Genomic DNA, 26295 nt, shown 5'->3' on the forward strand with positions numbered 1-26295 from the left:
GCTCTGTTCTTAGAAAGACCAGACCTGACCCTAACCTCAGCCCTTGGTGGCCCATCCTTGCCTAGTGAGACAATTGCTCTTCTCTAAGTTGTAGGCAGCTGCTTCCAGAGAGGCCAAGAAGTAAGACACATGCGCTTCCTCCAAAGGGAGAACATCACACTTAAAGGAATCAAATTAAGGTAGGGATCCAGGAGTGGAGGTACACACCTGTAATCCCAGCACTTGGGAGGCTGAGAATGGAGGGCCGAAGGCTCAAAGTCAGCCTCAGCAACTTAGTGAGACTCCGATTCAAAATAAAATAGGGCTGGGTTATGGCTTGGAGGTAGAATGCCCCTGGGTTTAATCTCTAGTACCATCACCAAAAAGAAAAAGAGAGGGGGGAGGGAGGGAGGAAAGGAGGGGAGGGGAGAGAGGAAGAGAGAGAGAGTGAGAGAGAGAGCGAGAGAGAGCGAGCGAGAGAGAGAGAGAGAGAGGGAAGGGGAGAGAGAGAGAGAGAGAGAGAGAGAGAGAGAGAGAGAGAGAGAGAGAGGATCATATAGGGGAGACAAGGAAAGAGGAAGAAAAAGAATTGGAATTGGTATAAATTGGAATTGATATAAAGGAGGGACAAGGCAGGCCCTCTTGGCCATGGAGAGGGTCCCCAACAGTAAAGAAGAGAGGACTGGATCTTTGTATTTGCTCTATTTAAGGTTCTAGGAAAGAGACAGATTAAGAAAAAATTATGGGGACATGGAAAGGCACACACTGGGAAACTGAATGGCCAGGAAAGAGCAGGCGAAGGAATGGCCCAGGTAAATGGAACATACTGCCGATTTTGAACAGTACTGTCCCAGGAGCAGGGAGGAGCATGATGCCCTACTGGGTTCTCCCAAAGCAGAGCTGGCGTGGTCGTGACAACCAGGCTTTCAGCCCAGTGAAGTCTGAGAGTAGTGAAAAAGAAAAGGCAAATTTGGAGCACCCCACATAGGGCTTTTAAGCAGCCTGGGAAAGCGGGGAGCAAGGGCTGGCAGCATCTCGCCTGAAGCTCAGAGCATTTTACAGCTCTGGGCAGTCTGCGTGCGGTTGCCTGACACACCAGCCAAGAGTCTGCCCTTTCATCTTCGGAGAGATACAATCAGCAACCTGACAGCATTCTGGCAGAAGCAATTAACTCATGAATTAGTTATCAAATATCTCATGCAGCCAAGGTCTTGTGGGTGCTGATCTGCATACTTTCCCAGCAACTTCGGGACAAAGGGGAAGGGCTCCTGTGTTAATTTGCATTAGGGATTTTAGCCAACCTGTCCATTTCTCTCTGTGCCCTCCTGCCCTACACATCCAACAGCCGCTTCTCCGCCGTCTCCCTGGGCCCAGCAGCGTCTCTTTTCCCACATCTGCCAGATCACCTTCCACCTTTTGCAGCTTCTGTCTCACCACTCTCCCCTCGCCGTCCTGCCGCGGCCTCCATGGCCTTCTCCCTGTGTCTCTGACTCCACCTCAGGATATTTACACGCACTGATCCCTCCGGCTGGAATGCTCTTTCCTTATTCATCAGCCTAGCTGGCTCTCTTCCTTTCTTCAGATCTCTGCTCAAATGTCATCTTATTATTATAGAGGACTTCCCTCTCCTCTTTCCTCCCTGGGCACCCTGGAAATAGTTTATCTCCCAGCTTAATGCTCACCACCATCTGACATACCATTTATTTGTTCACTTGTTTGTTTACTGTCTGGTTACCTTGAACTACAAGGCAAAGACTCTAAGGGTGGACATTTCCCTTGTTTTGATACTTCCCTGGACAAGTGAAGAATCTGTAACTCAAAATCCAGAGAAAACCAAAGGAGATCTAAATCTCCAGCAAGTGGTCACTGCTTCTACATTCGAAGAAATAAAGACAATTCTCCTTGTAGGTTGTTTGTTCAGCAAGTATATATAGTTTGTTCTTCAAATTCATTCAGCTGCCGAATTCTGTAGGTTTCTCCTAAAACTCCTCGCTTCTTCTCTCCCATCCATCCATCCATCCATCCATCCATCCATCCATCCATCCAGAAATGTCTAATGGCTCCTTACTAGGTACCAGAAATTCTCTCCCACATCTTTCTCATCTTACTTTTCCCACTACTGCCCTCCAGGAGAAGCATCACTAGGTTCTGACTGGTAACGAGTACAATGGTCTTAACCGTCGTCTGCCTCCTTTTCCTTTCCTTCAGCTCATCTGGTTGAACACTGCCTGAAGGACTTCACTTCCTTGCCCGCTCAAGATTTGTAAGTGGCTCACTCTTGCCAATTCTAAATTAAATAGGAATTATTATGTCAGTTTTAACAACCTTCCACAAAATCTCAACCTACTCCTACTATTACCAGAATGTATGCTTCAGCTAAACATTCATTTTTGAATGTGCTTCCATGCTATTCCCACCTCTGAAAAGAACACATGGACTGTCCGCCCAAAATCTCTGTCTCACTAGGTTGCTGAGGCTAGCTTTGAACCTGTGGTTCTCCTGTCTCAGCTTCCCAAGTACTGGGATTACAGGTGAGCATCACTATGCCCAGCCCAAGGGTATTCTTAAATGTCACCGCAGTGCACTTTTCTGCCCAATGTAGATTCTCCTACTCTTAAACTCCTACAATTCCAGGTTTATAGATTTGTTTAATTTTTTTTTTTTTTTTTTTTTTTGGTGGTACTGGGGTTCCTGGAAGCCCTTCTACCTCCGGGCCACACTCCCAGACCTTTTTTTTTTTATTTTTGGAAAGAGGGTCTCTTAAGCCAGCGTGGCTGGCTTTGAACCTGCGCGATCGTCCTGTCTCCACCTCCCAAGCGCAGGGATTACAAGCGTGCGCCACCACGCCTGGCCTTATACATTTGTTTTGATACCTGCCATAGTCTTCCTTGAGTTATGGCTATCTGCAGAGCTCCCTTATGTCACCCAATAGAGAATTCAGAGAACAAGGATTGTATTTCATTCATCTTTGTTTTCTAAACAGCTAAACTAGAATCCTCCTCAATACACATGCTCACTCATTATTTTGTATGTCTGTTTGTTTGTTTGGTGCTAGGGATTGAACCCAGGGCCCCGTGCATGCTAAACACACACTCTACATTGACTGGCACCTCCAGCCCTTGATTGAATGTTTAAGTACAGACCATTGTGCCGTGCCATGTGTGCAAGGGACTATGGAAGAACAGCGTCTGGAGTTTGCTCTATAGGAATTGACTAATTATGGAGATAAGATTGATTGCTTACAAAAAATTTTACTTTTTTTTTTTGGTGGTGCTAAGGATCAAATCCAAGATGTCACCTATGTTAAGCACATAGGTGCTCACTACTCTGAGCTACATTACAACCCTAAATTATAATTTTTTTAATTTCTTTTTTTTATTTTTAACAATTTTTTTATTGAACATAAATAGTATACATTTACACTATATTTGGTGCCCTCTCCCCCCCCGCCCCCGTTTTCTCTCCCCCCCCCACCAATGGTTGTCCACGTTAACCGTGTCTTATTCATAATTTTACACATGTTCAGGTGTAGACGCTCCTTAATCAAGATTGGCCTTTCTCCTCTCCTATCTTTCCATTAAAACTTAGCTAGTATTTCCCCTCTAATATCTGGGGTCCTACTGGTATCCTTTGTGTTTTCTAGTTTGGGCATATTAGAGGAAACATGTGTATCTTCTCCTTCTGTGCTTGGCTGATCTCACTTAACATGATGCTTTCCAGGGCTTTCCATCTTCTTGCAAATGATATAATTTTGTTCTTCTTTATGGCTGAATAGAATTCCATTGTGTGTATTTCCCACAGTTTTGCTATCCATTCATCTGTTGATGGTGATCTGGGTTGGTTCCATATTTTGGCTATTACAAATTGTGCTGCTATGAACATGGGTATGCATATGTTGCTGTATTTCTCTGAATTCAACCCTTTTGGAAAGATACCCAGGAGTGGTATAGCTGGATCATATGGTGGATCTATTCCCACCTTTCTTAGGAATCTCCACACAGATCTCCATAGTGGCTGAACTAGTTTGCACTCCCACCAACAGTGTAAAAGAGTTCCTCTTTCCCCACATCCTTGCCAGCATTTGTTGTTGTTTGATTTCTTTATGCTTGCTACTCTGACTGGGGTTAGATGGAATCTCAGTGTGGTTTTGATTTGCATCTCCCTGATGGCCAGTGATGAAGAACATCTTTTCATGTATCTATTAGCCCTTTGTATCTCTTCTTTTGTGAAGTGTCTATTTAGTTCATTTGCCCATTTCTTGATTGGGTTGTTTGTTTTGTTAGTGTAGAGCCTTTTGAGCTCTTTGTATACTCTGGATATTAGGCCCCTATCAGAATGGTGGCTGGTAAAGATCCTTTCCCATTCTGTAGGCTTCCTCTTTAGGTTATTGATAGTTTCCTTTGATGAGAAGAAACTTTTTAGTTTGATGTTATCCCACTTGTTTATTCTTGCTTTAATTTCCTGAGCTTTGGAGGTTTTGTTGAGAAAGTTATTGCCTGTGCCAATATGTTGTAGTGTAGAACCTATGTTCTCCTCTACTAACTTCACTGTCTCAGGTCTAATTTCTAAGTCTTTGATCCATCTTGAGTTGATTCCTGTGTTAGGTGAGATATTGAGGTTTAGATTCATCTTTTTACAAATGTTTAGCCAGTTCTCCCAGCACCACTTGTTGAAAAGGCTGTCTTTTCTCCAGCGTATGTGTTTGGCCCCTTTGTCAAAGATTAATTGACTAAGGATGTGTGGGTTTGTTTCTGTATCTTCTATTCTAATCCACTGGTCAGTATATCTGTTTTTGTGCCAGTACCATGCTGTTTTTACTACTATTGCTCTATAGTATAGTTTGAAGTCTGGGATTGTAATGCCTCCCGCGTGTTTCTTGTTATTGAGAATTGCTTTGGCTATTCTAGGTCTTTTCTTTCTCCATATGAAGTTCATGATTGATTTTTCTAGGTCTCTGAAGAATGTGACTGGTATTTTAATGGGAATTGCATTGAACCTATAGATCAGTTTTGGCAGAATGGCCATTTTGATGATATTTATTCTGCCTATCCATGAGCACGGGAGATCTTTCCATCTTCCAAGGTCTTCTTCTATTTCTTTCTTTAATGTTTTATAGTTTTTGTTGTAGAGGTCTTTTACATCTTGGGTTAGGTTTATTCCTAGGTATTTTATTGGTTTTGAGGTTATAGTGAATGGAATTGTTGTTTTTGTTTCCTTCATTGTGGATTCGTTGTTGGCATAAAGAAAGGCCACTGATTTCTTTAGGTTGATTTTGTAACCTGCGACTTTGCCGAATTTGTCAATCAGCTCCAGGAGTCTTTTGGTTGAGTTCTTTGGGTCTTCCAGATAAAGGATCATGTCGTCTGCGAATAAGGATAATTTCACTTCCTCTCTTCCTATGTGGATTCCTTTGATTTCCTTCTCTTGTCTGATTGCTGCAGCAAGAGTCTCAAGGACTATATTGAAAAGGAGTGGTGATAGTGGGCATCCTTGTCTTGTTCCTGTCTATAGCGGAAATTCTTGCAGTTTTTCCCCATTCAATATAATGTTGGCTTTGGGTTTGCAGTATATTGCCTTGATGATATTGAAGTACTTTCCTTCTATCCCAATTTTTTGCAGTGTTTTTAACATAAATGGGTGTTGGATTTTGTCGAATGCTTTTTCAGCATCTATTGCTATGATGATGTGGTTTTTGTTCTTGGTTCTATTTATGTGGTGAATAACATGTATTGATTTGCGTATGTTGAACCAGCCTTGTTTTTCTGGGATGAAACCGACTTGGTCGTGATGAATTATTCTCTTGATATAGTTTTGAATGCGTATAGCTAGTATTTTGTTTAGAATTTTTGCATCTATGTTCATTAAGGATATTGGTCTGTAGTTTTCCTTTCGTGCGGTATCTTTATTTGGTTTGGGGATTAATGTGATACTGGCCTCATAGAAGGAATTTGGAAGAGTTCCATCTCTTTCAATTTCCCGGAACGTGTTATGGAGTATTGGTATTAGTTGTTCACTGAAGGTTTTGTAGAATTCAGCTGGGAACCCATCTGGGCCTGGGCTTTTCTTTGGTGGAAGAATTTTTATTGCCATTTCTATTTCTTTGGTTGTTATTGGTTGGTTTAGGCTTGCTATGTCCTCTTGGTTGAGTGTAGGAAGGTTAACTGTGCTTAGAAATCTGTCAATTTCATCCAGGTTTTCAACTCTATTGGAGTATAAATTTTTAAAGTAGTTTCTGATAATATTTTGAATTTCTTCACTATCAGTGGTGATATCTCCTTTTTCATTTCTAATTTTGATAATTTGAGTTGATTCTCTTTTTCTTTTGGTTAGGTTGGCCAGGGGTTTATCAATTCTATTAATCTTTTCAAAGAACCAACTTTTTGTTTTATTGATTCTTTGAATTGTTCTTTTGTTCTCTATTTCATTTATTTCTGCTCTAATTTTGATGATTTCTCATCTTCTGCTGGCTTTGGGAATGGATTGTTGCAGAATTTCTAGATCCTTGAGTTGTGTCATTAGGTTCTTTACTTGGTGGTTCTCCATCCTTTTTATGTGGGCACTCAATGCAATAAACTTTCCTCTTAGAACTGCCTTCATGGTGTCCCATAGGTTTTGGTAGGTTGTGTCTCTGTTTTCGTTTGTTTCCATAAATTTCTTTATTTCTTCCCTAATTTCTGCTCTTACCCATTCGTCATTTAGTAGTGTATCATTCATTCTCCATGAATTTGAATACTTTCTTTCGAGTTTCCTGTTGTTGATTTCTACTTTTATTCCATTGTGGTCTGAAAAGATGCATGGGATTATATTACATTTTTTGAATTTGCTGGTATTTTCTTTGTGTCCCAGGATGTGATCTATTTTGGAGAAGGTTCCATGGGCTGCTGAGAAGAAAGTGTATTCTGTAGTTCCTGGTTGAAATACTCTGAAAACATCTATTAGGTCCATTTGGTTTATGGTTTCCTTTAGTTCTAAAGCATCTTTACTCATCTTTTGTCTCGAAGATCGATCCAGTGGTGTGAGAGGCGTATTAATGTCTCCCAGAATTATTGTATTTGGGTCTACTTGGGATCTTATGTCCAGAAGGGTTTGTTTTACAAATGTGGTTGCACCCACATTTGGGGCATAAATATTTACTATCATTATATCTTCTTGGTGTATTGTTCCTTTTAATAAAAGGAAGTGCCCTGATTTGTCTCTTTTGATGTGTTTTAGTTTAAAGTCTGTTTTGTTGGATATCAGGGTTGCTACCCCTGCTCTTTTTCGGTCACTGGTGGCATGGTATATCTTTTTCCATCCTTTTACTTTCAGCCTGTGAATGTCTTTGGCTGTGAGGTGAGTTTCTTGCAGACAGCATATGTTTGGATTATGTTTCCTAATCCACATTGCCAGTCTATGTCTTTTGATTGGTGAGTTAAGTCCTTTGACATTAAGTGATATTATTGAAATATGTTTTTTGTTTTCTGCCATTTTGTGTTCTGTCTACTCTTGGGTGGTGTGATCTTTCTTCTTTACTTAAATGGCCCACTTATTAACTTCCTCTCTTCTCTGATTCTGAAGTCTGCGTCTTTTTTCTTCCTTATGATTTATTTCTTTAAGAATTTTCTCTAGTGTTGGCTTTGAATTCATGAATTTTTTGAGATTCTGTTTATCCTGAAAGACTTTGACTTCCCCATTGATCTTGAATAGTAGTTTTGCTGGATAGATGAGCCTTGGCTGGAAGTTATTTTCTTCCAGGGTCTGAATCACGTCGTACCAGTCTCTCCTAGCATTCCTGACCTGGGTTGTATAGTCTGGGGTGATTCTTATTGTTTTGCCTCTATATGTCACCTGTCCTTTTGTTCTCACTGCTTTTAAGATTCCTTCCTTGGCCTCTATGCTGGTCAATTTGGTTATTATGTGGCGTGGAGTGGTTTTTCTTTGGTCCTGTCTCAGTGGAGTTCTGTATGCCTCCTGGACTTGAAGATTCAAGTCTCTTTCCATATTTGGAAAATTCTCTGAGATTATTTCCTTGAAGATATTACAAATGCCCTTGGTCTGTACCTCTATCCCTTCCTCAATGCCTATTATCCGTAAATTAGGGCGCTTCATATTATCCCATAATTGCTGGATGTTTAGGTTTTGTTGCTGTAAAGATTTCTGTATATCGCTGACTATGTTTTCGGTTTGGGATGTACTGTCTTCTAATATTGATATTCTGTTTTCCATTTCATCTAATCTTCCAGAATTTCTTTCTATTGCTGTCTTCATTTCACTTATTGCCTCTTTCATTTCATTCCAGACCTCTTTCTGATTCTTTTTTAGTGTTTCTAATTCACCTTTAACCTCCTCTATACTTGTTTTAAAACCTTTCATCATATTGAACAACAAGATTCTGAACTCCCCTTCTTGCATTTCTAGTAGGTCAGTATTCGTGATTTCTGCTGTCTCTTCATAACTCCTGGTTCTCATATTTATAGTGTTCTCTGTCCTGTTTTTCTGATTTCTACCCATCGTTCGTGAGTAATGTGTTTAGTCAAATCTTAATATTAGGAGTTTAGGGGTATCGGCAAGTCAGCAGAGCCTTTCCAGCGTTGGGGGCGGGTGATGTGTAAGGAGCTGGGGTGATTGGTAAAGGAGTCAGATTAGGTAGAGGATATGTTAGGTTGAGAAAGACTTTAAGTATGATAAGGTAATAACTTGCTAGGAATGAGAGAGAGTTAACTACTAGGACTCTTGTCGTTAGTAGAGTAGTTATGGATATAAGAAATACTTTGAGTATTAAACCGTGAGGTATATTATGGGGAAAAGTTTTGGGGGCGAAAAGTATGTAGGTTAGTGTGGGAAGGTTTGTAAATAGGGATGCTGGTAGGAGCAGACAGACATAAAAAAAAAAAAAAAAAAGAATCCCCACACGATACCAAGACTATTATGTAATCCAAGAAAAAGGAAGGTAAACCAATCAAAGGAGGAGAATGAAAGAAAAGGAAGGAAAGAGGAAGAGAGAGGAAATAGGAACAGGAATAAAATAAAAGGAACTAGCAGCTGTGTGAAGTAAAAAAAATAAGGCAAACTATCCAATGTGTGTATATATATATATATATATATATATATATATATATATAACAACAAGTTAATGTAAAAGAAGTTTGGATTTGGATTAAAAGAAGAAAAAAAAAGACAAAAAAAATAAAACAGCAATAACCATACTAAAACAAAAGCACTGTAAAAGCAAAATGAAACATAACATCCACATTAAAAGTAAAACAAACCGTCCTCCTTATTTACGCATATGGGGTCAGGTCCATATAATATGTGCGTATCTGATTGCTTTGGTAGCTTTCAGAATACCATCCAATGTCTCTTAGTTTTCTTTGTACTCTATTTTTATCTTCTTAGGTCACTCTGGGTGTTTGGACACCTTTCTCTCCTTTAACTGCTTTAGGTTTATGTGTCCGGATGTCTGGTTTCACAGTTATTTGATTCTGTACAGTTCACAGGTTCTGCGAAATTCTAACCTGTGGTCAGCACCTCTGCACTCACCACCCTCGCCTCCAACCTTTGCTTCCCTACAGCAGGGGTGGAGAGTGACCAAAGTGTAATTGGAACCTCCCCCTGAGGTCCTGAGCAGATTTTGTGGCCCGATGGATTTTCTTGTGACTCTGGAAATTCCAGCTGGGCTAGCCGGTGTGGTCCCAAGATGTACTCTGGGCAAATGAATGCTGGTTCCTGGGTGCCCACACTTACTGCCAGAGCTCTGCCTATTCCAAGAGTGCAGGCTGGATGCACTGTTAATACTGGACCCAAGTGAGAGTGGGTGCAGCTGTCTATTGCTGCTGGTATGCTCTTCCAAGGTGTATTGAGCTGTGTTCTCACTTAGAACTAAGCATCTGGCTACCAGGAGGTTGGGAATACCCAGCGGTGGGCCAGGGGTGCAGGGTAGGTGCTCAAGGGTCCAGTGCGCGGTGTCCAGCAATGGTCTCTGCCTCCCGCAGGACGTAGAGGCTGGGGGTGCCCCAAGGAGATTTCCGGGTCACCCAGGGCTTTCGCAGCCTGGAGGGTAGGCTCTGGCAAGATGGCAGGGGCTAGCCACAGAAGCAGGCTCCAATTTAGGGGGGCAGTGTACAGGCACTGATTACTAGTAGGGGACCGTGGTGCAGGCAGGGTGCGCGAGGAGAGTGCTCTGAGGCTTGAGTCCTTGCTGGGGGGTTGAGGCTGCGCACACGCTAGGACCACAGTTTACTAGGGCGCCCTCAGGTACCTGTCTTGGTGCAGGAATCCGTGTGAGTCTCTATGCCGTTGTGATCCTGTCGCTGGAGGGCACACAGAATTCTGGTGGGTGCTGCTCGCTGCTTAAGATGCGGTCCTAAGTCCGTTTTTAGTCCCGGATTATCTTGCCGTGGTAATATCGGGCAGGCAGCTCCTTGGACAGCTGCTAAAGCAGCCCGCGGCTCAGCGTTCCGCAGCGGTCCGATTGTATCTGCAGCAGGTCCCGTGTCCGATCTTTGTTCTTCTTCTTCAAGTTCAGGGTTCCGCCGAGGTACCAGGATGTGTTTTGGTTCCTGGTATGTATTTATTTTGTTGATTTAGACCCTGCTTTCTGAGTTTTTAAACTTTATTTACTTCAGCTACTGAGAGGTGCTGTGTCCCTCAGTCGCCATTTTGAAAAAAAAAAAAAACCCTAAATTATAATTTTTAACTTACTTCCATCAAGTAATTGTTGAGTACTTCCTACAAGCTAAGTTTAATACAATGCAATGTATAATTGTAAAGAATAGTGAGTTGGAAAATAATGACTAATGAAGACGGATTCTAGGTATTTGTGGATATAAAATGCCATCATTAGTAATTACCAAGGCCCAGCTTTTGGCTGGATAAGGCAAGGTGACAGACATACCTGGCGATGCTGCGAGTTCCAGGTGGCCCAGCTGGGGCTGTCTAGTGATTCTGTAGGTCAGTTCTGCAGGCTCGCTGTCCTGGTCAGTGGCTGATAGCTGCAGCGTGGTGATTTTCTTCACTGAGTTTTCATCCAGGACCAGCCCTTTATTGGTGATGATGATTGGTGGGAATTTGTCTTCTGAAAATATTAGAGGCAGTAATTCATTTGTTTATTTATTTATTATTTTTATGTGGAACATATTGAAAATGGCATACATTCAGACTATGCTTGGTACCCCCCTCACTTCCTCTTCCCCCTCTCCCAACAATGAGTGTCCAGGTTAACCATACTATATTTATATTTTTACACAAATTCGGATATAGCTCCTTCATGAATCAACCTCAGCCTTCTTCCTCTCCTATCTTTCCATTCTAGCTTTGGTGAGGTTTCTTGTCTGGAGTCCCTCTGGTATCCCTAATATTTCCTAGTTTGAGCATATGAGAGAAAACATTAAGTCCCTTCTCTTTCTATGCTTGGCTAATCTCAACATCATGTTAACCAGGTCTTTCCATCTTGCAAATGACATGATTTTGTTCTTCTTTATAGCTGAGTATAATTCCATTGTGTGTATTTCCCATAATTTTACAATCCATTTATCTGTTGATGGAGATCTAGGTTGGTTCCATATTTTGGCTATTATGAATTGTGCTAAGAGAGACAGTGATTTGAAATGGGATATTTATAGTCTCTTTTCCCCAGGTTAGGCCTGGTGCTCAGGGATAATGTCATAGAAATCCTCAGAGACCCCACTAGGGGCCAGAGGGAGACAGAGAGGGTGTGGCCTTCAACTTCCACCCCAGCTGGGTGAAGGGAAGAGCTCAAACTTCAAGGCAACCACAGTGTAAAGTACAGATGTTCAGAACCACTCAAATATTTTTGCATTGGAAAACCCACTGCTCCCTTACCTAGAACATTGATGGAAAACGACTGGTCAATCAACTTGTTGCCTTCACCGTCAACCACATCAAATTTAAAAGCAAAGCTCCCACCAGGTTCTCCTCTTCCATGACTGTATTCTACCTGTCCTGTAAAAATGAAAATAAAAATAAACAAACAAAAATCAAGGTTCTCTATTAGTTAGGGCTTTCTGCTCTTATAGATGAAGCAAAAGGTGGGGCTTCAGTTGGTATTTGCACCAGTGAATCACTGGACACCTGCCTTGGTTTCAAACTACCTTTGACATTTTAATCTTAAGTTTTCATTTCCTCCCTTCCCCCTTCCACCATCAACTTCCTCATTCCCCAACCCCTCCCCACAAACTCACTTCAAGTGGTATTTCTTTGGTTGAGGCTCATCCTTTAAGAAGTCCATGAATAACTAGATGGATGAGATTGCCTGTGTGTAAAACGTGCACTGACCACACCCACACCACTCGGGGTGACCCTATCATAGATGCTTATCACAAGACAAGAGGACGCAGAGCTGCAGCCTCCACTCTCCCAGAACTCTCCACTTCCCATTACCCAATACGTGGAACAAAGTGGGCTATGATTTACAGACAGCTAAAGAAGTAAACGAGTAAACAAACTCCACATAGAGGTCAAAGGGTCCAAGGAAAAGTGCAGTGCATTACAGTTTTGTTAACCCACAGCATCACTTATATGTACCATCAAGGTAAATATAACCAAACCTCTGGGAAGAGATGCCTGGTCTTATTTTTTACAAGAAGACAGGGAGACATGGAATAATTAAGGAATTACTGTTCTCTGCCTATTTCACTCACTTCACTGAAATAATGATATATCCAATGAGAATTTAGTTGCTATCAATTTCAGGAGATAATACACGAGCAGGAATCTTGTTTCTGCTCCTCGGGGGCTTATTTCTACTTCTAAAAGAAATTGCACACCATCACATGACTCGACAATTTTTTCCCCCAATGCTAAGCTCCCCCCCCCCCGTTTTCTACTTCTGAAAGCACTGTACAGTAACTACGTTGCATTTAACATTTATGCCTTTGCATTACATCAGCATTTCCTGAAGGAAGGATGAGCCATGTAATTTCCCCCAGGCATCTCCGATTTATGCCCTTCCATTTTGCTTAGTTCATTAACTTGGGCTCTTTGGGGAGCTGAAAGAGATATAAATTGCTCACCTAAGGAAGGCATCCTTTTCACCTTAATCCATTCCAACTCACTTTCTTTTACTCTTTTTCTCTTGTACATTTTAGCATCATAGCAAGTCAAAGTGACTCTTTCCCCCCATAATAGTCCCACATGTAATCAATGATATGTCAAAGTATAGACACATTTTTGTTAAGATAGTCTGACCTTCAAAACAAAACAAAACAAAAAGAAAAAAGGTGTGTGTGTGTGTGTGTGCGTGTGTGTATGTGTGTGTGTGTGTGAGAGAGAGAGAGAGAGAGAGAAAGAGAGAGAGAGAGAGAGAGAGAGAGAGAGAGAGAGAGAAATATAACTCAGCTTCATTCAAAACAAAGAGTACATAGTTTATTGTCATAGCTGACTAGACATTTCACTCCCACTAGACTTCTGCTGAGTGTATGGGATCCTGGGTGAGCAGAGCGAGCCAGCTGACCTTGGCCAATGTCTGCCTGGGTGAAACTTCGGATGGGGCCTTGAACAGAGATGGGCTCCAGGCTGTCGTGCTTCACCATCTGCAGGCGCCCAGCACCTGGATCTTCCTTCAAGATGTATACAACCTGGCGGTCATCCGAGTCAGGGTCTGTCACTTTCAAGTGCTGTTCTGTGATGTGTGCTACAGACCCTGGAAAAGAATAATGAGGGTGGGTCAGTCCCTGTCCTTTCCTTCAAGGTGATGTCAAATGATTTTAGGAGACTACAGGCTAAATCATTGGGCCTAGGTACCATGTACTTGTCCATCTCAGTTTCTACACTTGAGTTCAGATCTCGTGTGTGTGTGTGTGTGTGTGTGTGTGCACTGAATCACCCCGGGGCATTCTACCTGAGCTACATCTCACCAGCCCTGATTTGATTGTTTTTGTTTTTTACTTTGAAACACAGCTTCACTAAGTTGCTGAGGGCTCTCAGAGTCGCCGAGGCTTGCCTCAAACCAGTGATCCCCCTATCTCAGCCCCTTAAGTACTGTGATTATAGCCGTGCATCACCATGCCCGGCTAGAACTAAATTTTTATCCACTTGTATTCTCTGTATGCTTGTTTTATCCAGTGGTCTCTCAGTACCCGAGTCTGTGTAATAACTCCTTGCTCTGTGATGCAAATAACTCCTTGATCTATGATGAAATCTGCTGAGATTGTTATTTACTTTCTTGAGGGTCACCAAATCAGGAAAAACAGCTCCACATAAACTCATAAATAAATCTTGTTGCCATCTCAGACGGAATAGTAGAAGTCAGAGGATGAGCTGAGTGTTAGCAGGGGGCGATTTGCTGCACAGGGGTGGGGTGAAGGCCTGGGACACACCACTGAGAGCCTTACTCTTTTCTTTCCTGCCCAGCCATTTCCTCATATTAAAAGCAGTAAATGCCAGTAACATAGAGCCTAGTCATCCGGGTCTCGTGTGCCCTGTATTTGGGAGGCTGTACACTCTAGGCTCTGAACATCCCTGCATGTTCTTGCTAGGTGACGCCGAGAACATATGGCCCTGGGCACTCTTCACTCAAACCATCTCTCAGCAAGTAAGCACAAGAGATGAGGTAGCATCTTCCTCTGGTACAAAGACCAGACTTGCGCACTGCTTGCTGTAATACGGAAAGTTCTCCAAGTTCAATGCTGGTCTTCTTCAATGCATCCCACTGATGTGAAGGCATCATATGGGCTCTCTGGATCACCCCCAATAGGATGTGGAGGATAAGGTCAATCCAGGCAAACTTGCTGATGTCCACACTGCCTGCTGTGCTGTAGCAACGTACTTTGTCTCCCATAGGAAACTCCAGTGCCTCCTACCAGCATTCATGAAACAGTAACAAGCTAGCTTCCTAGTTTATAAGTAGGGTAAAGTCAAGCCCTTGGCCTGAGACCTGGAACTTTTGGGAATTCTCCAATTTTTAAATGCTATTATACCATATGTTTTCTAATGCAAAATAAATGTGAAACTAAGAACAGACAAACAACAGTATCCTAGGGTGATGGAAACACTCTGGGAAAAAGGTGCACTCCCTAATTACATAGCTGTCTACTGCAAACTGAGCCCCAAACCAATACTAGTCACAGATCCTACACTGTTGCTAAAAATTGACAAAACTCTGGAAAGTAGATACTAGAATACCATATGGAATGATTTGAAATTTTCTGCATAATCTCTTTTAATGCATGATTGCCTCTTCATGACTTATTTTTTTTTCAAATAAGCATTTTAAATATTCTACTAGATATCTTTTGTTCTTTGTCTTCATGCGGTTGGTTGAACAGAAGCAATGCTATGGGAAACCTGGGGCTAGGGGTAGTTGGATAAATCAAGATTTTCTAGAGGATCCTGAAAATACTCTAACCTCTCTGTATAAAACTTCTCTCAAATTCAAAGGCAGAGGCTCACATTTGTCATGCATGTTTCTTACCATCCTTAAAACAACAGTTCTCCAAAACTCTAGTTTCTCTAAGTCCTAAGTAGCTAATCTTAGTTCCACCACAGCACTAACATAGAAGGTAATGGACACTGGCCAAAGAAGCAATAAAGATGCAAGAAGCAAGGCTCCTGTGGTACCTGCAGGGAGCTGGAGGACTCGGTTTACAGCCAAGTGGGGGGTGTCGCTTGTAGGCAGTTCGATATAGATCTCCATCCTCCCTGTGTCCACATGAAGGCCATCAGTGAGAGAGAACCGGAACTCATCCACAGCCACACCAGAGTCACCAGGCATATACCCAATCAGCCCAGCCAGGACGTCCTGGTAGGTGAAGGAGGATCCCTGGCCTAACACTGTCCCGTTCTCCAGAGGCTCGGAGGCAGCAAGTCTCCGCAGCAGATGACCTGAGGAAGGAGGTAAAAAAGAGAAAAATACAAAGAGTCAATGGTAGAATGCACACAGAAGCCTAGCATTGTTCGATTTGCCGACTCATATGAGCCTGGGTAGAATGTGAAGCACCTCCGAGACTTTTGGTGCCAACAACTTGGCATTTTATATGTAAGTACAGGCACTGGCTTGTACCTTCTTCAATAAATAAAGGAGACCAAGTCCCATTTTCCCTGGTTAAAAATCTCTTAAGGAGACACAGATGGATGTGGCAATAAAGTAGCTTAGAAATCACATCTCCCTCCATGAATTCAAGCTCATTTCTTTGTCTAAACCTTATTCTTCCCTTCTGTAAAGCAAAAGCAGCAATTTCCACTCGCTTCCTTTCCTTTATAGCATGTGGTATGGGAAACAAGGATATGCTTTAAATTCTTCTTAAATTCAGGAAGACACTAAGTATCTTCATATTGAGGCTTAGTTTTCTATCTTCCAAGGTCAGGTTCCTCAATGGGACAGCTGAAGTGCTTCATTAGAGAAAATGAAAGTGATGGAGGTGCGCAAGATGCAAGACCAGCAGCCTCTCCTATTCACCTTCCACCAACAGCAACAATTTCATCTTTTTTTTTTTTTTTGTGCTACTTGGGGTGGAACCCAGGGGCTTTTCTACCTGTGTGCTATACTTCCAGATCTATTTTTTTATACTTTATTTGGAAACAGGATCTCACTAAGTTGCTGAGAGCCTCACTAAGTAGCTGAGTGTGCGATCCTCCTGTCTCAGCCTCCTAAGTGCTGGGATCACAAGCGTGCGCCGCCACGCCCGGCTCAATTTCATCTTTCAATAGTTGTTATGATGAACCAAGACACATTGTTTGGGCTCCTGAGCTTTAGCTCAAATTTGGGGGATGGCACTTGGAAAATAAGTGGGTAGAAGATCCCCACAGTACTTTCTACATCTGGTTAAAATTCAAAATAGTTTCTTGTTGCAAAAGGAACAAGGTCACGGAGACATCTAGCATGCAGAGAGGCTGCGAGAGATGGCCCAGGATTATCAAACAATGCCTACTCTCAGGAGAGGATATGCAAACACTGAAACTTGTTTTGCTTGAGGTTACATAGGAAAGTAAGAAAACAGCTGAAATTAAATTTCACAGATACCAATTACATAGTGTTCAGGCTGTTTAGACAATCAGTGTCTACTGTGACTCCAAAGAATATTAGCTAGCTGTGAATTTGATTATACTTTGATGCAAATAATGAACTATAGATAGAAAAGGCAAAAGAAGAAGCGACTGAAATCTATGTTCTTATTCTAATGCCCCATCAGGCACCTCAATTAAGAAGCTTTCCACAGCAGTTTGTGTCCTACCGTGGTCAGGCTTTTTTGTCAATACAAAAATCAGCTCATTATCTGGGGTGTCCAAGTCTTGGAGGCTCAGAGAAGAATTCTTTATCACAACTCCGGAGCTCAGCTGTACTCCAAGGGGCCGCAAGGTCATCCTGGGAGGCTCATCGTTCTTCCTCTGATTAAAGTACAAAATATTCGGTCTCACACACACATTGGTTTAAGAAGAAAGAAAATGCACTTTATTCAGAGAAATATTATTGGGCAACTTTACTATCAAAATAGCATTTAAAGCACCACCATCATCACTTCCTGATCAAAATAATTAGTTTGAACCCAGAAACAATATGAGAAAGGTCACACAAACAAAACATTTCTTTTAAAAGAAGCAAATGGGCATTCTACAAAAAAAATCTTCTAAGATACAGTATGGTATAATGACCATATTTTTGAGACCAAAAATATGGACATATGATTTGGAAAGTACAAGTATATTTTGGAGTTCAAGGAGCATGCTATTTGAATTCAGAACTGTCTTAGAAATCCCTAAGCATACCACAGTATCTATATATATAAAAAAAAAACCCTGTATTTGAAAGTGTGAAGTTCTAAGGCTATCTCCTAGCCCACCTTCACTACTGTCCCTTATGATCGCTGAAGGAGATGGTCGCGATGGTGTATATCTATAGTCCTGGTACTTGGGAGGCTGAGATGGAAGGATCAAAGGTTTGAGGACAGCCTTGGCAACTCAAAAACTTGTTGAGATTCTGTTTCAAAATAAAAAATAAAACAGGGCTAGAGGCATAGCTCAGAGGCATAATGTCTCTGGGTTCAATTCCCAGTACCACCAAAAACAATGAAAAAGATTTCTGACGGCTCCATACATTTTATATATCTAGGCATTATGAGGTTTACCTTTTATCTCTCTCTCTCCCTGGGGTGGTAGAGCAAGGCTGTGTAGTTGCTCAAAGGAAAATAAATATAGAATTGAGGACCATGCTTCTTTTTCTTATAATTAAATGAATAAATGCATTAAAATATAAGTAAAGGAAAGTATGCATGTAGAGCCACACACAGTAATTTCAGAGAAAAATAGGCAGAAGTTAATTTTCATCTAAATATGGAGCCGGCAATGCTTCTCTATCTGACTTTTCACAACTGTTTTCACACAGAATGAATAAATTTGATCCTGAAAAGGAAATTCAGATTTTCAAGTCAGACTTTCCCCAAATGCCAACCTTAATTCCACAAGTTTCCTGAAGGTCATGTTTATAATGTAAAATTGATTTCAAACACTAAAGGTCAAATGTAATTTTCTTTGCTTTGGAGTCCATAAAAAGAAAGCTACTTACTGGTGGGATATTATGTGGTCAAAGGCTCAACTCCTCCCACTTCCAAAGTCCTTACCTCAATGGTGATATTGATGCTGTGAATTTCTGAACGACTGGTTCCATCACTCACATAAAAACTAAAAATATCATGGGTTGGCTCAATGCTTTCATGAACACTCTGAAAATAGTAAATGTAGTTCTCTAGGACATCTTGGATAGGGAATGATGCCTCCAGGTCACTGGTTGTCCCAGGGCCAAAACGATCACCTGTGTAAATAATAGGAGAGGACTTTTACCTTGACCACCAATTTCTACTTATTAAACTCAACTAGAAAATGAGAAATTATTTTCAACACAGATGATGTGCTTGAGCACAAAGCTAGAAGAGTAAGAAAAGCCCCAGACCTGAGCTCAAAGTCCTTTTCCCAAAACTATTTCTCATCTAAAAATGAACAAACAGGTCTGCTTTCCTTGCAGGTGACCAAATGAGATAACACACATAAAAAACAGAGTCTTTTATGATATCGAATCAGTGAGTGTTTTGTTAGGAATCTTTTATGACACAGTCTTGTGGCAAGAAATAATACCATAGTCAAGATTCTACCGTAAACCCTAGGCAGTTTAAAAACCATGTAACCTGGCATATCCTGCAGGAATAGCATTCTTTTTCTACATAAGTAAAGATTGACTATATTCTATTTAAGAAACCTTCCTCCAGTACATTTTCACTGGACCTCCCAATTTTTTAATGAAACTTCTGCATAGGCCAGAGTCCAGCCTCTTGGATAGCACATCAGGACCACTGTGATGCTCAGGGACTGTTCTGATACCATGATGCTCCGTACACTTCAGGCACGGAGATGCTCAGGTCCGTTCAGAGCTCAGATGGGGCTATGGTTTTCATAAGTGTCCCCCAAAGGCCCATGTGTTAAAGGCTTGGTTCTACTGTGGTACTACTGAGTGGTGGTAAAATCTTTAAGAGATAGACCTTAGTGGGAGGTCTCATACTAGGGAAATGCCCTTGAAATGAATATTGGAACTCCAGCCCCTTTCTTTCTCTCCTTGCATCCTAGCCATGAAGTGAGTAGCTTTGCTTCAGCACAAGCTCCCTGTCATGATGTGATATTTCGATCCAGGCTGCAAAACAAAAGGGTTAATGGACTGGAAACCTAATGGATTGAAACCATAAGTCAAAATAAACTATGTCTCTTAGCCAGGTGCAGGGTACATGCCTGTAATCCAAGTCCTTGGGAGGCTGAGACAGGAGTATCATAAGTTTGAGGTCAGCCTCAGTAACCTCCTGAGACCCTTAGCAACTTAGCAAGACAGTTTCAAAATAAAAAATAAAATAGGTCTAGGAGTGTAGCTTAGAGGTGAAACATCCCGAGGTTCAATCCTCAGTATCAAAAGCAAAAGAAAACACAACACAACAAAAACTTTGTGTCTTTTGATTTATCTCAGGCATTTGTTACAGTAATGGAAAACTGGCTGATATAGATGCCATTCAGGTACTGAGATGCCCAGGTACCATTCAGAGCTCTACAGAGAGTGGTAACTCCAGTTTATTCTTTTCTCATCCCAACCAATACACTCTAAAAGACCAAGGGGAAGAGTAAGCAGTGTCTAAATGATGGATGTTTGGTCTTTTACTTGATTCTAACCTGAGTCTTTCTAATTGATTGATTTTAAATTGTCACAATTTTCTCCTAGGGAGAGGAGAAAAAAGAAACCCATGTGTCTTCAAACAATTCCTGGACATAGAGCAACAACAATGTAGCTGGAAGATGTGAAAGCAATACAACTTCCCCCTCCCTTCTCGATGATTCTTTGCAAATATCAGATCATAAATGAAAAGGCCATTAACTTTCTGAATTGTAGACTGTGCCATATTGTTGGTATCTGAATGGAAAGACTAAGAATGAAAAGGATTTTTTTCTTTTTTTACAATTTGCTTGAAAGAGCTCAAGACAAGCTTTTTTTTTTTTTTTTTTCAATGACATGATATCCTTCCCCCTCAGGTTGATTCCTCTGGACATGAGAAGCAAAGGGATCTTACTGGCCAGTGACCCAATAAGCCCTAGAACTCACGGTTCAGTGTTTTCAGAAAGAAATGCTAAAATAACTTCCAAATTTACTTTCTCCTTCCATTGAGCACTATAACTAGAGGAAATGTGGCTTCTTTATTTGGGTCAAAAATAGCTTAAGTAAAGTAAACAATGCCTAAAAAATATACAAATATAGTAACGCCTCATTCTGATCATTGAAAAACCACTCAACAGGTAAATCTGTCGCTGAAGCTTAAAGCACCACATCTTTCCAGTTTTAAAAATTATACTTTTTGATATAAAGCATCTTATTAATGTGCTTCCCTGCCTTCCTAAAGAGGAATAGTAAATATAATATGTACAAATTAAACAGTTCTTGATACTTGCAGGCCATTGTATGGACACCCACTGCCACAGTCACGGGACACAGTGGTGTTCTGAGGTTGCCAAGGTGGGCCTGTCCTGTCTGTGCCAGTCCTAAGTGAATTCGGATCCCATACCATCTGATTCCATACCTAACACTACTGTTTCTTCCCTTCTTGTTGGGAAGATATAAAAGCTGTTTCTGCTAATGGGTTTTAAAAAGGTGTTCTGACCAACTGGGTCCTGAATCTAGGTAGGTTTCTTCATACACGTGCCAAAGACTCAGTCCAAACAGAGGAAGAAGGGCCTCTTGCATAGAGCAAAGGGCAGGGTTCTTATCTTATGTAACCTGGGACAATCATCTTGCTTCCTGGATGCCTTTCCCTTAATTTCAGGTTCACAGACATGTTATTGCTGAGTGAGGATTCTTTAAGTGTGGTCCTTGGATCTGCAACCCTGGTGTCACCGATGAGCTAATGAAAGATAAAATTTCACAGGCCATACCAATCTTATAAAACTGGGGTTGCTGCCCAAAAACTTTTTTTTTTTTTCAGTACTGAGGGTGGAAGCCAGGGCATTGCATTTCTGAGCTAGATCCCCAGTCCTATTTTTCAGTCTTTTTTTATTTTTTGAAACAGGGTCACACTGAGTTGCGAAGGGCCTCGTTAAGGAGCTGAGGCTGTCTGTGAAACCTCGATCCTCTGGTCTCCACCTCCCGAGTGCTGAGATTACAAGTGCGCGCCACCATGCCCAGCTCTCCAGGTGATTTTTATGAACACTAAAATTTGAGAACCACTTTCTAGAGAGGCTGAGGCTTGCTAGAATTCTGACTTCTAGGCCAGTGAGATACTTACTCTTCTCCATGGCATGTTCCTTGGTGTGTGCCAGGCAAACATAAAACTGTGTCATAAAGGGCTAACAAGAGACAAATCACATGGAGAGAAGAGAAGGGAACAGAAGAGATGATGGGAAGGTGCAACACTCTCTCGTGATTCCTTACCTGCCCATGCTCTCCCCTGCAAAAACAATGCCATTTTGCGTTAGTCGTGGTGACTCTCATCATCACACTCCACGTTCCAGCTCAAAGGCCACTTTCTCAGACTTACTGCCTTCCCAGCCAAAAGCGATGGCTTTGTTCAAAAACTCTATCAGGACTTTCCCTGTCCTGGCATTTGTCATTTATTGCAATTTCTCAGTCTTCATATCCATCTCCCACCCAGGGTAGGGTCTGCATTATTTATCTTTGCACTCACTGTTACCTAGCACAAATATTGATTGAAACAAACCTAATTTAGCGATGAACAAACCCAAGCGCACACATTGAAAGGCGAGAAAGGGAAAAGATCCAAGACTTTTGATAGGAAAACACGACCACTTTCAATGAGTTTCCAGTCATCAGGCTCAAATCCCGGGCACCATGCTGGCCACAGACACCTGCAGTCAATGGTCTCTCTGTGGGAGCCACAAACTACATGCTAATTAGAGCCAAGCACTGGCACTCAGGAATCTCACCGCTGAGGCAGCCTCGTAGCAAACTGCCACAAGCTGTCTCAGCTGCCAGTCATGACAAGTCTCAGGGGGCTGGTGGATGGTACATGACTTTTTGCTTCTCCTTCTCTGTGATAACCACCACTGGGTCCAGAGCAGATGGTGGAGGGGGAGGAATGCTGCAGAGGGTGTCACAAATAGCATGCATTTCAATTCACGTCCTATCCACAGAAGGAGATGATGCGCACGCTAGTGAAGCCAAATTGCAGATGCCTCACAATAAAAGGACAGAAATTTTTATTTCCTTGACACTCAATTCTGAATGTTATCTACCAGCCCCTCCTTCTCTGTTGCTAGCACTCTCGTCCCTTTACTTCGCCCTATTTTGTCCGCAGCATTTATTTGCCTTCAACCATCTTTCCCACTCTTTTCGTTTGTTGGGTATTTTGTTTCCCTCCAAGAGGATAGAAAGCACTTAGAAGGTAGAAGCTTTTGTCTTTTTGCCTACTGATGTATCTCTGGTGCTTTTAGAAGGGTATCTCTATCACTCCGAACGTCATTATGATGTATGTTTACTATGACCTACTTTAAAAATTTTTGCTTCATTTCAAAAGCAGACATCAGGACATATCATACTAAGAAATTACACCTAGCATTTTGGAGGCTGAGACAGGAGGATCCGTTTTGTTGACAGCCTCAGATACTTGGTGAGGCCCTCTGCAACTCAGTGACACCTTGTTTCCAAATAGAGAATAAAAAATAGGGCTGGGGGTGTAGCTTGGAGGTAGAATGGTCCTTGGTTCCACCCCCAGTACCACAAAATAAAAAAATAAAATAAAATAAACACTACATAAGGCTACAAAAAATCTTTCTTCATTCTACTGGCTTAATAATATCCAAAGTTCGCCAGGCGTGGTGGCACACGCTTGTAATCCCTGTGCTTGGGAGGCGGAGACAGGAAGATCACGCTGTTTTGAAGCCAGCTGTGCTGGCATAAGAGACTCTGTTTCCAAATAAAAAAATATAAAAATAGGGCTGGGAGTGTAGCCCGGAGGTAGAAGGGCTTCCAGGAACCCCAGTACCACAAAAATAAATAAATAAAATAATAATAATAACAATAATATCCAAAGTAAAACTGTAAAAATTCATTGTTCAACAGGAAATTATGAGATATTGTCTTAATTATTCAAAATGAAGCCTTGGGGAAAAATAAATATTGATCTAAAAATGAAATAATGAAAAAATGAAAAGTACATGGTGCATAGAAAATGCTCAGTAAGATTTTGTCGAATGAACAAAACCTTCCTTTTTTCCATTTCTTTGACATGGCTCCATTCCTTATTAATTCTCCATCTCATAGTTTAATTGGAATATGAGTCCTCCCTCCACCCTTTCCTTCCAGATCCCGAGTATACTACAGTAAATCTGCCACTGGTACCTGTTCCTGTGTTCTCGATGCATCCGTACTTGGGCAGAGCACTTAGTTTAATGATAGCATCTCCCTGGAGGTTCTCATGATCATCCGTAGCAAAGAAATGGTGAAATGAGAGTGGGGCTCTCCCTCCCTCGTCAACCTAAGGAAGGAAAGAATATAGAGTCCTTGGGCGGTTGCACATAACTGCAATAAAAAGGAACTGAATTGAGAAGTGCCGCCTGGGGTGACCTTCCTGCACCAATTCCACTCTGCGAGGAGGCAGAGCCTCTACAGACGAGATGAAGAATGTGCGTGCTACCGAAGCCAGGCAATCTTTCAGCGCCTCTCAAAGACACACTCAGACACGATGACTTCTGTGTCTCCCTTCAAAGTTGCACTTCATTCAGTGATGGATCTAGTTATAAAGCAGCTTTGGCCCATTGCAATCACCCTTTTGGTGCAGCTGCATGGCGGAACAGCTGCCTTTCTGCAGTATCAACATTCAACAGCCCACAGCTAGAGAATGATGGATCCAGTCCTCCCCCAGTCTCCACGAAGGTGACTGTCCTATGAGTGCTCCCAACCAGAATAAAAGTCCCATTTATTCCCTTATATTGTATATTTATAGGTATATAGGAAGAAAAGGTTTACCATATCTGAAAGCTAATGCATCTTAATGTCAAGGAAGAAAATAAATCAGTATAAGCAGCTGCTTGAACTAACTTTTTCCTTTCGGGCCCTGTTTTATATGCTAACTCTGCCACCTGAGCCTGGTGGGTTTTGCTGACCTGCTGCAAATGGTGGAGCCATTTCATTCACTCTGATCAACTCGTGGCTAACTGAGAGAAGACCTATCAATTACAGAGTGAGCCTCCAGCAGAAGGGGCAGTCCAAGTGGCTTCCCCGAGGTGTGGAAATGGAAAAACGAGAGAAAAATCAGAACCATTTAGAAACAATTCAGGGTGCCATGAATTTTCAGTTGCTTGATGAAACCCAGAAAACCTTCAGAGCTTTTGACATTATGGTGTGTACATGAGGTGGGAAAATGAATTCACTTTTCTAGAATCCCTACCATGCCCCAGTACTGTGCTAGGGGCAATCCATGCCATTTTATATATTATCAGAGAAATCCTTTATGTAGCAGGAATAGCAGTATTTTACAGATGAGGAAACTAAGGCTAAGAAAGACAAGTAAATGCTCTAAAGTCACGCAGCTAGTAAGTGACACAGCTGATATCTGAACTCATGTTTGGATAGTTTTAGTAAAGAAGATACATTATATTAATCTCATTCCAAGGATATATGAACATTATTTAGAGTGGTCAATATTGGCTTGATTTAAGCAGTGATGGGAGACGCTAACCATATTTTACTTGATGCCAATATTAGATTGTGAACTACTCAAAGATACAGTCTACTTCTATTTTTACTCCCAGTTCTAACAATATCCTGCATAGTGTCTAGCACATAAATATTTGTTGACTAGCTAATGGAGATAAAATGATATTATCTTCTGCATGTAATTATTTGCATGCTTTTTTTTTTTTTGGTACTAGGGATTGAGCCCAGAGATATTCTACTTTCAAGCCACAATCCAAGCCCTCTTTTATTCTTTATTTTTAAACAGGGTCTTGCTAAATTGCTGAGAGTCTTGCTAATTGCTGGCCTCAAACTTGCAATCCTCTTGTCTCAGTGTCCCAGGTACTGGTATTATAGGCATGCACCATGGCACACAGCTTATTTTCATACTTTTGGAAAAATCATGCATATCTTGATACTCCATGGCTTAGATAATGTGGAAGGAAGAATATGGTGACAGAAATCTATTTTCTAAGGACTCCAGCTCTGTACAGCACTCACTGTTCATTGATCTCAGAATTGTTTACCGTGATCAGGTTAGCAAAAGCGATGACTGACGGTAGATTCTGGACAGGAGTAATTGTGATGGTAAATATCTGATTGTCTAGGCGGTTGCGGTCCATGTCAGAGACAGAGAAGTGGAAGCTGTCAGTAATCAGGTGACCATCGGTCTCAAATATAGCTGAGTATCTATAAAGGCCAAAGGAAAGAATACAAACAATGAACAACATTGACAAACGAGGTAAGATGATTTTTTGTATAAAAACAGGGTCAGGAGCAGTGTATTTTTTGAGGGAGTTAACAAGCAGTTGCTTAAATGTTTTAAAACAACTTTTAAGAAATTCTGCAATATAACACAAAGTAGTTAGGTACCTAATGTTATTGTTATTGATGTCCTCCATCGTAAAGTTGGAAACCTCTGAGAGTTCCTCCACCTCAGACCCTGAGGTTTTTAAGAGCGCACCGTACATGGGCAGAGAACTTAACTGAATCCAGATCTCTGAGTCGGGGGAAGAATCATCCTAATCAGGAAAATATGAATAAGGACATGAATTTATATTTATAGAAATAAATACGTCCAGTAGTTAAAGATCTACAGATACTTCCTTCTAAAACGTTTGTTGTTGTTTTTTTGATAATGTCTTCTTCCAAGAGCACCTCAAAATAGCAGT

At 41.5% G+C, this 26295-nt stretch overlaps 1 protein-coding gene across 1 annotated transcript in view; it reads right to left on the minus strand.

Moving 5' to 3' along the window:
* The window catches only part of FRAS1 (Fraser extracellular matrix complex subunit 1), a gene marked incomplete at its 3' end in the record, with an annotated part of 480497 nt that overhangs the window by 76014 nt on the left and 378188 nt on the right, over positions 1 to 26295 (minus strand). Inside the window, exons 39-47 of the mRNA XM_080697854.1 lie at positions 25997 to 26145; positions 25651 to 25813; positions 23789 to 23924; positions 18531 to 18721; positions 17148 to 17301; positions 15535 to 15798; positions 13430 to 13618; positions 11800 to 11919; positions 10845 to 11032 (exon numbers count right to left, since the gene is read on the minus strand). Of these exons, the coding sequence (XP_080553980.1) occupies positions 10845 to 11032; positions 11800 to 11919; positions 13430 to 13618; positions 15535 to 15798; positions 17148 to 17301; positions 18531 to 18721; positions 23789 to 23924; positions 25651 to 25813; positions 25997 to 26145 (1554 nt within the window). The remainder of the gene's footprint in view (positions 1 to 10844; positions 11033 to 11799; positions 11920 to 13429; positions 13619 to 15534; positions 15799 to 17147; positions 17302 to 18530; positions 18722 to 23788; positions 23925 to 25650; positions 25814 to 25996; positions 26146 to 26295) is intronic.

Source organism: Muscardinus avellanarius (genome assembly GCF_963383645.1).
Source record: "Muscardinus avellanarius genome assembly, chromosome: 6".
In the NCBI taxonomy this organism is placed as follows: Eukaryota; Metazoa; Chordata; class Mammalia; order Rodentia; family Gliridae; genus Muscardinus; species Muscardinus avellanarius.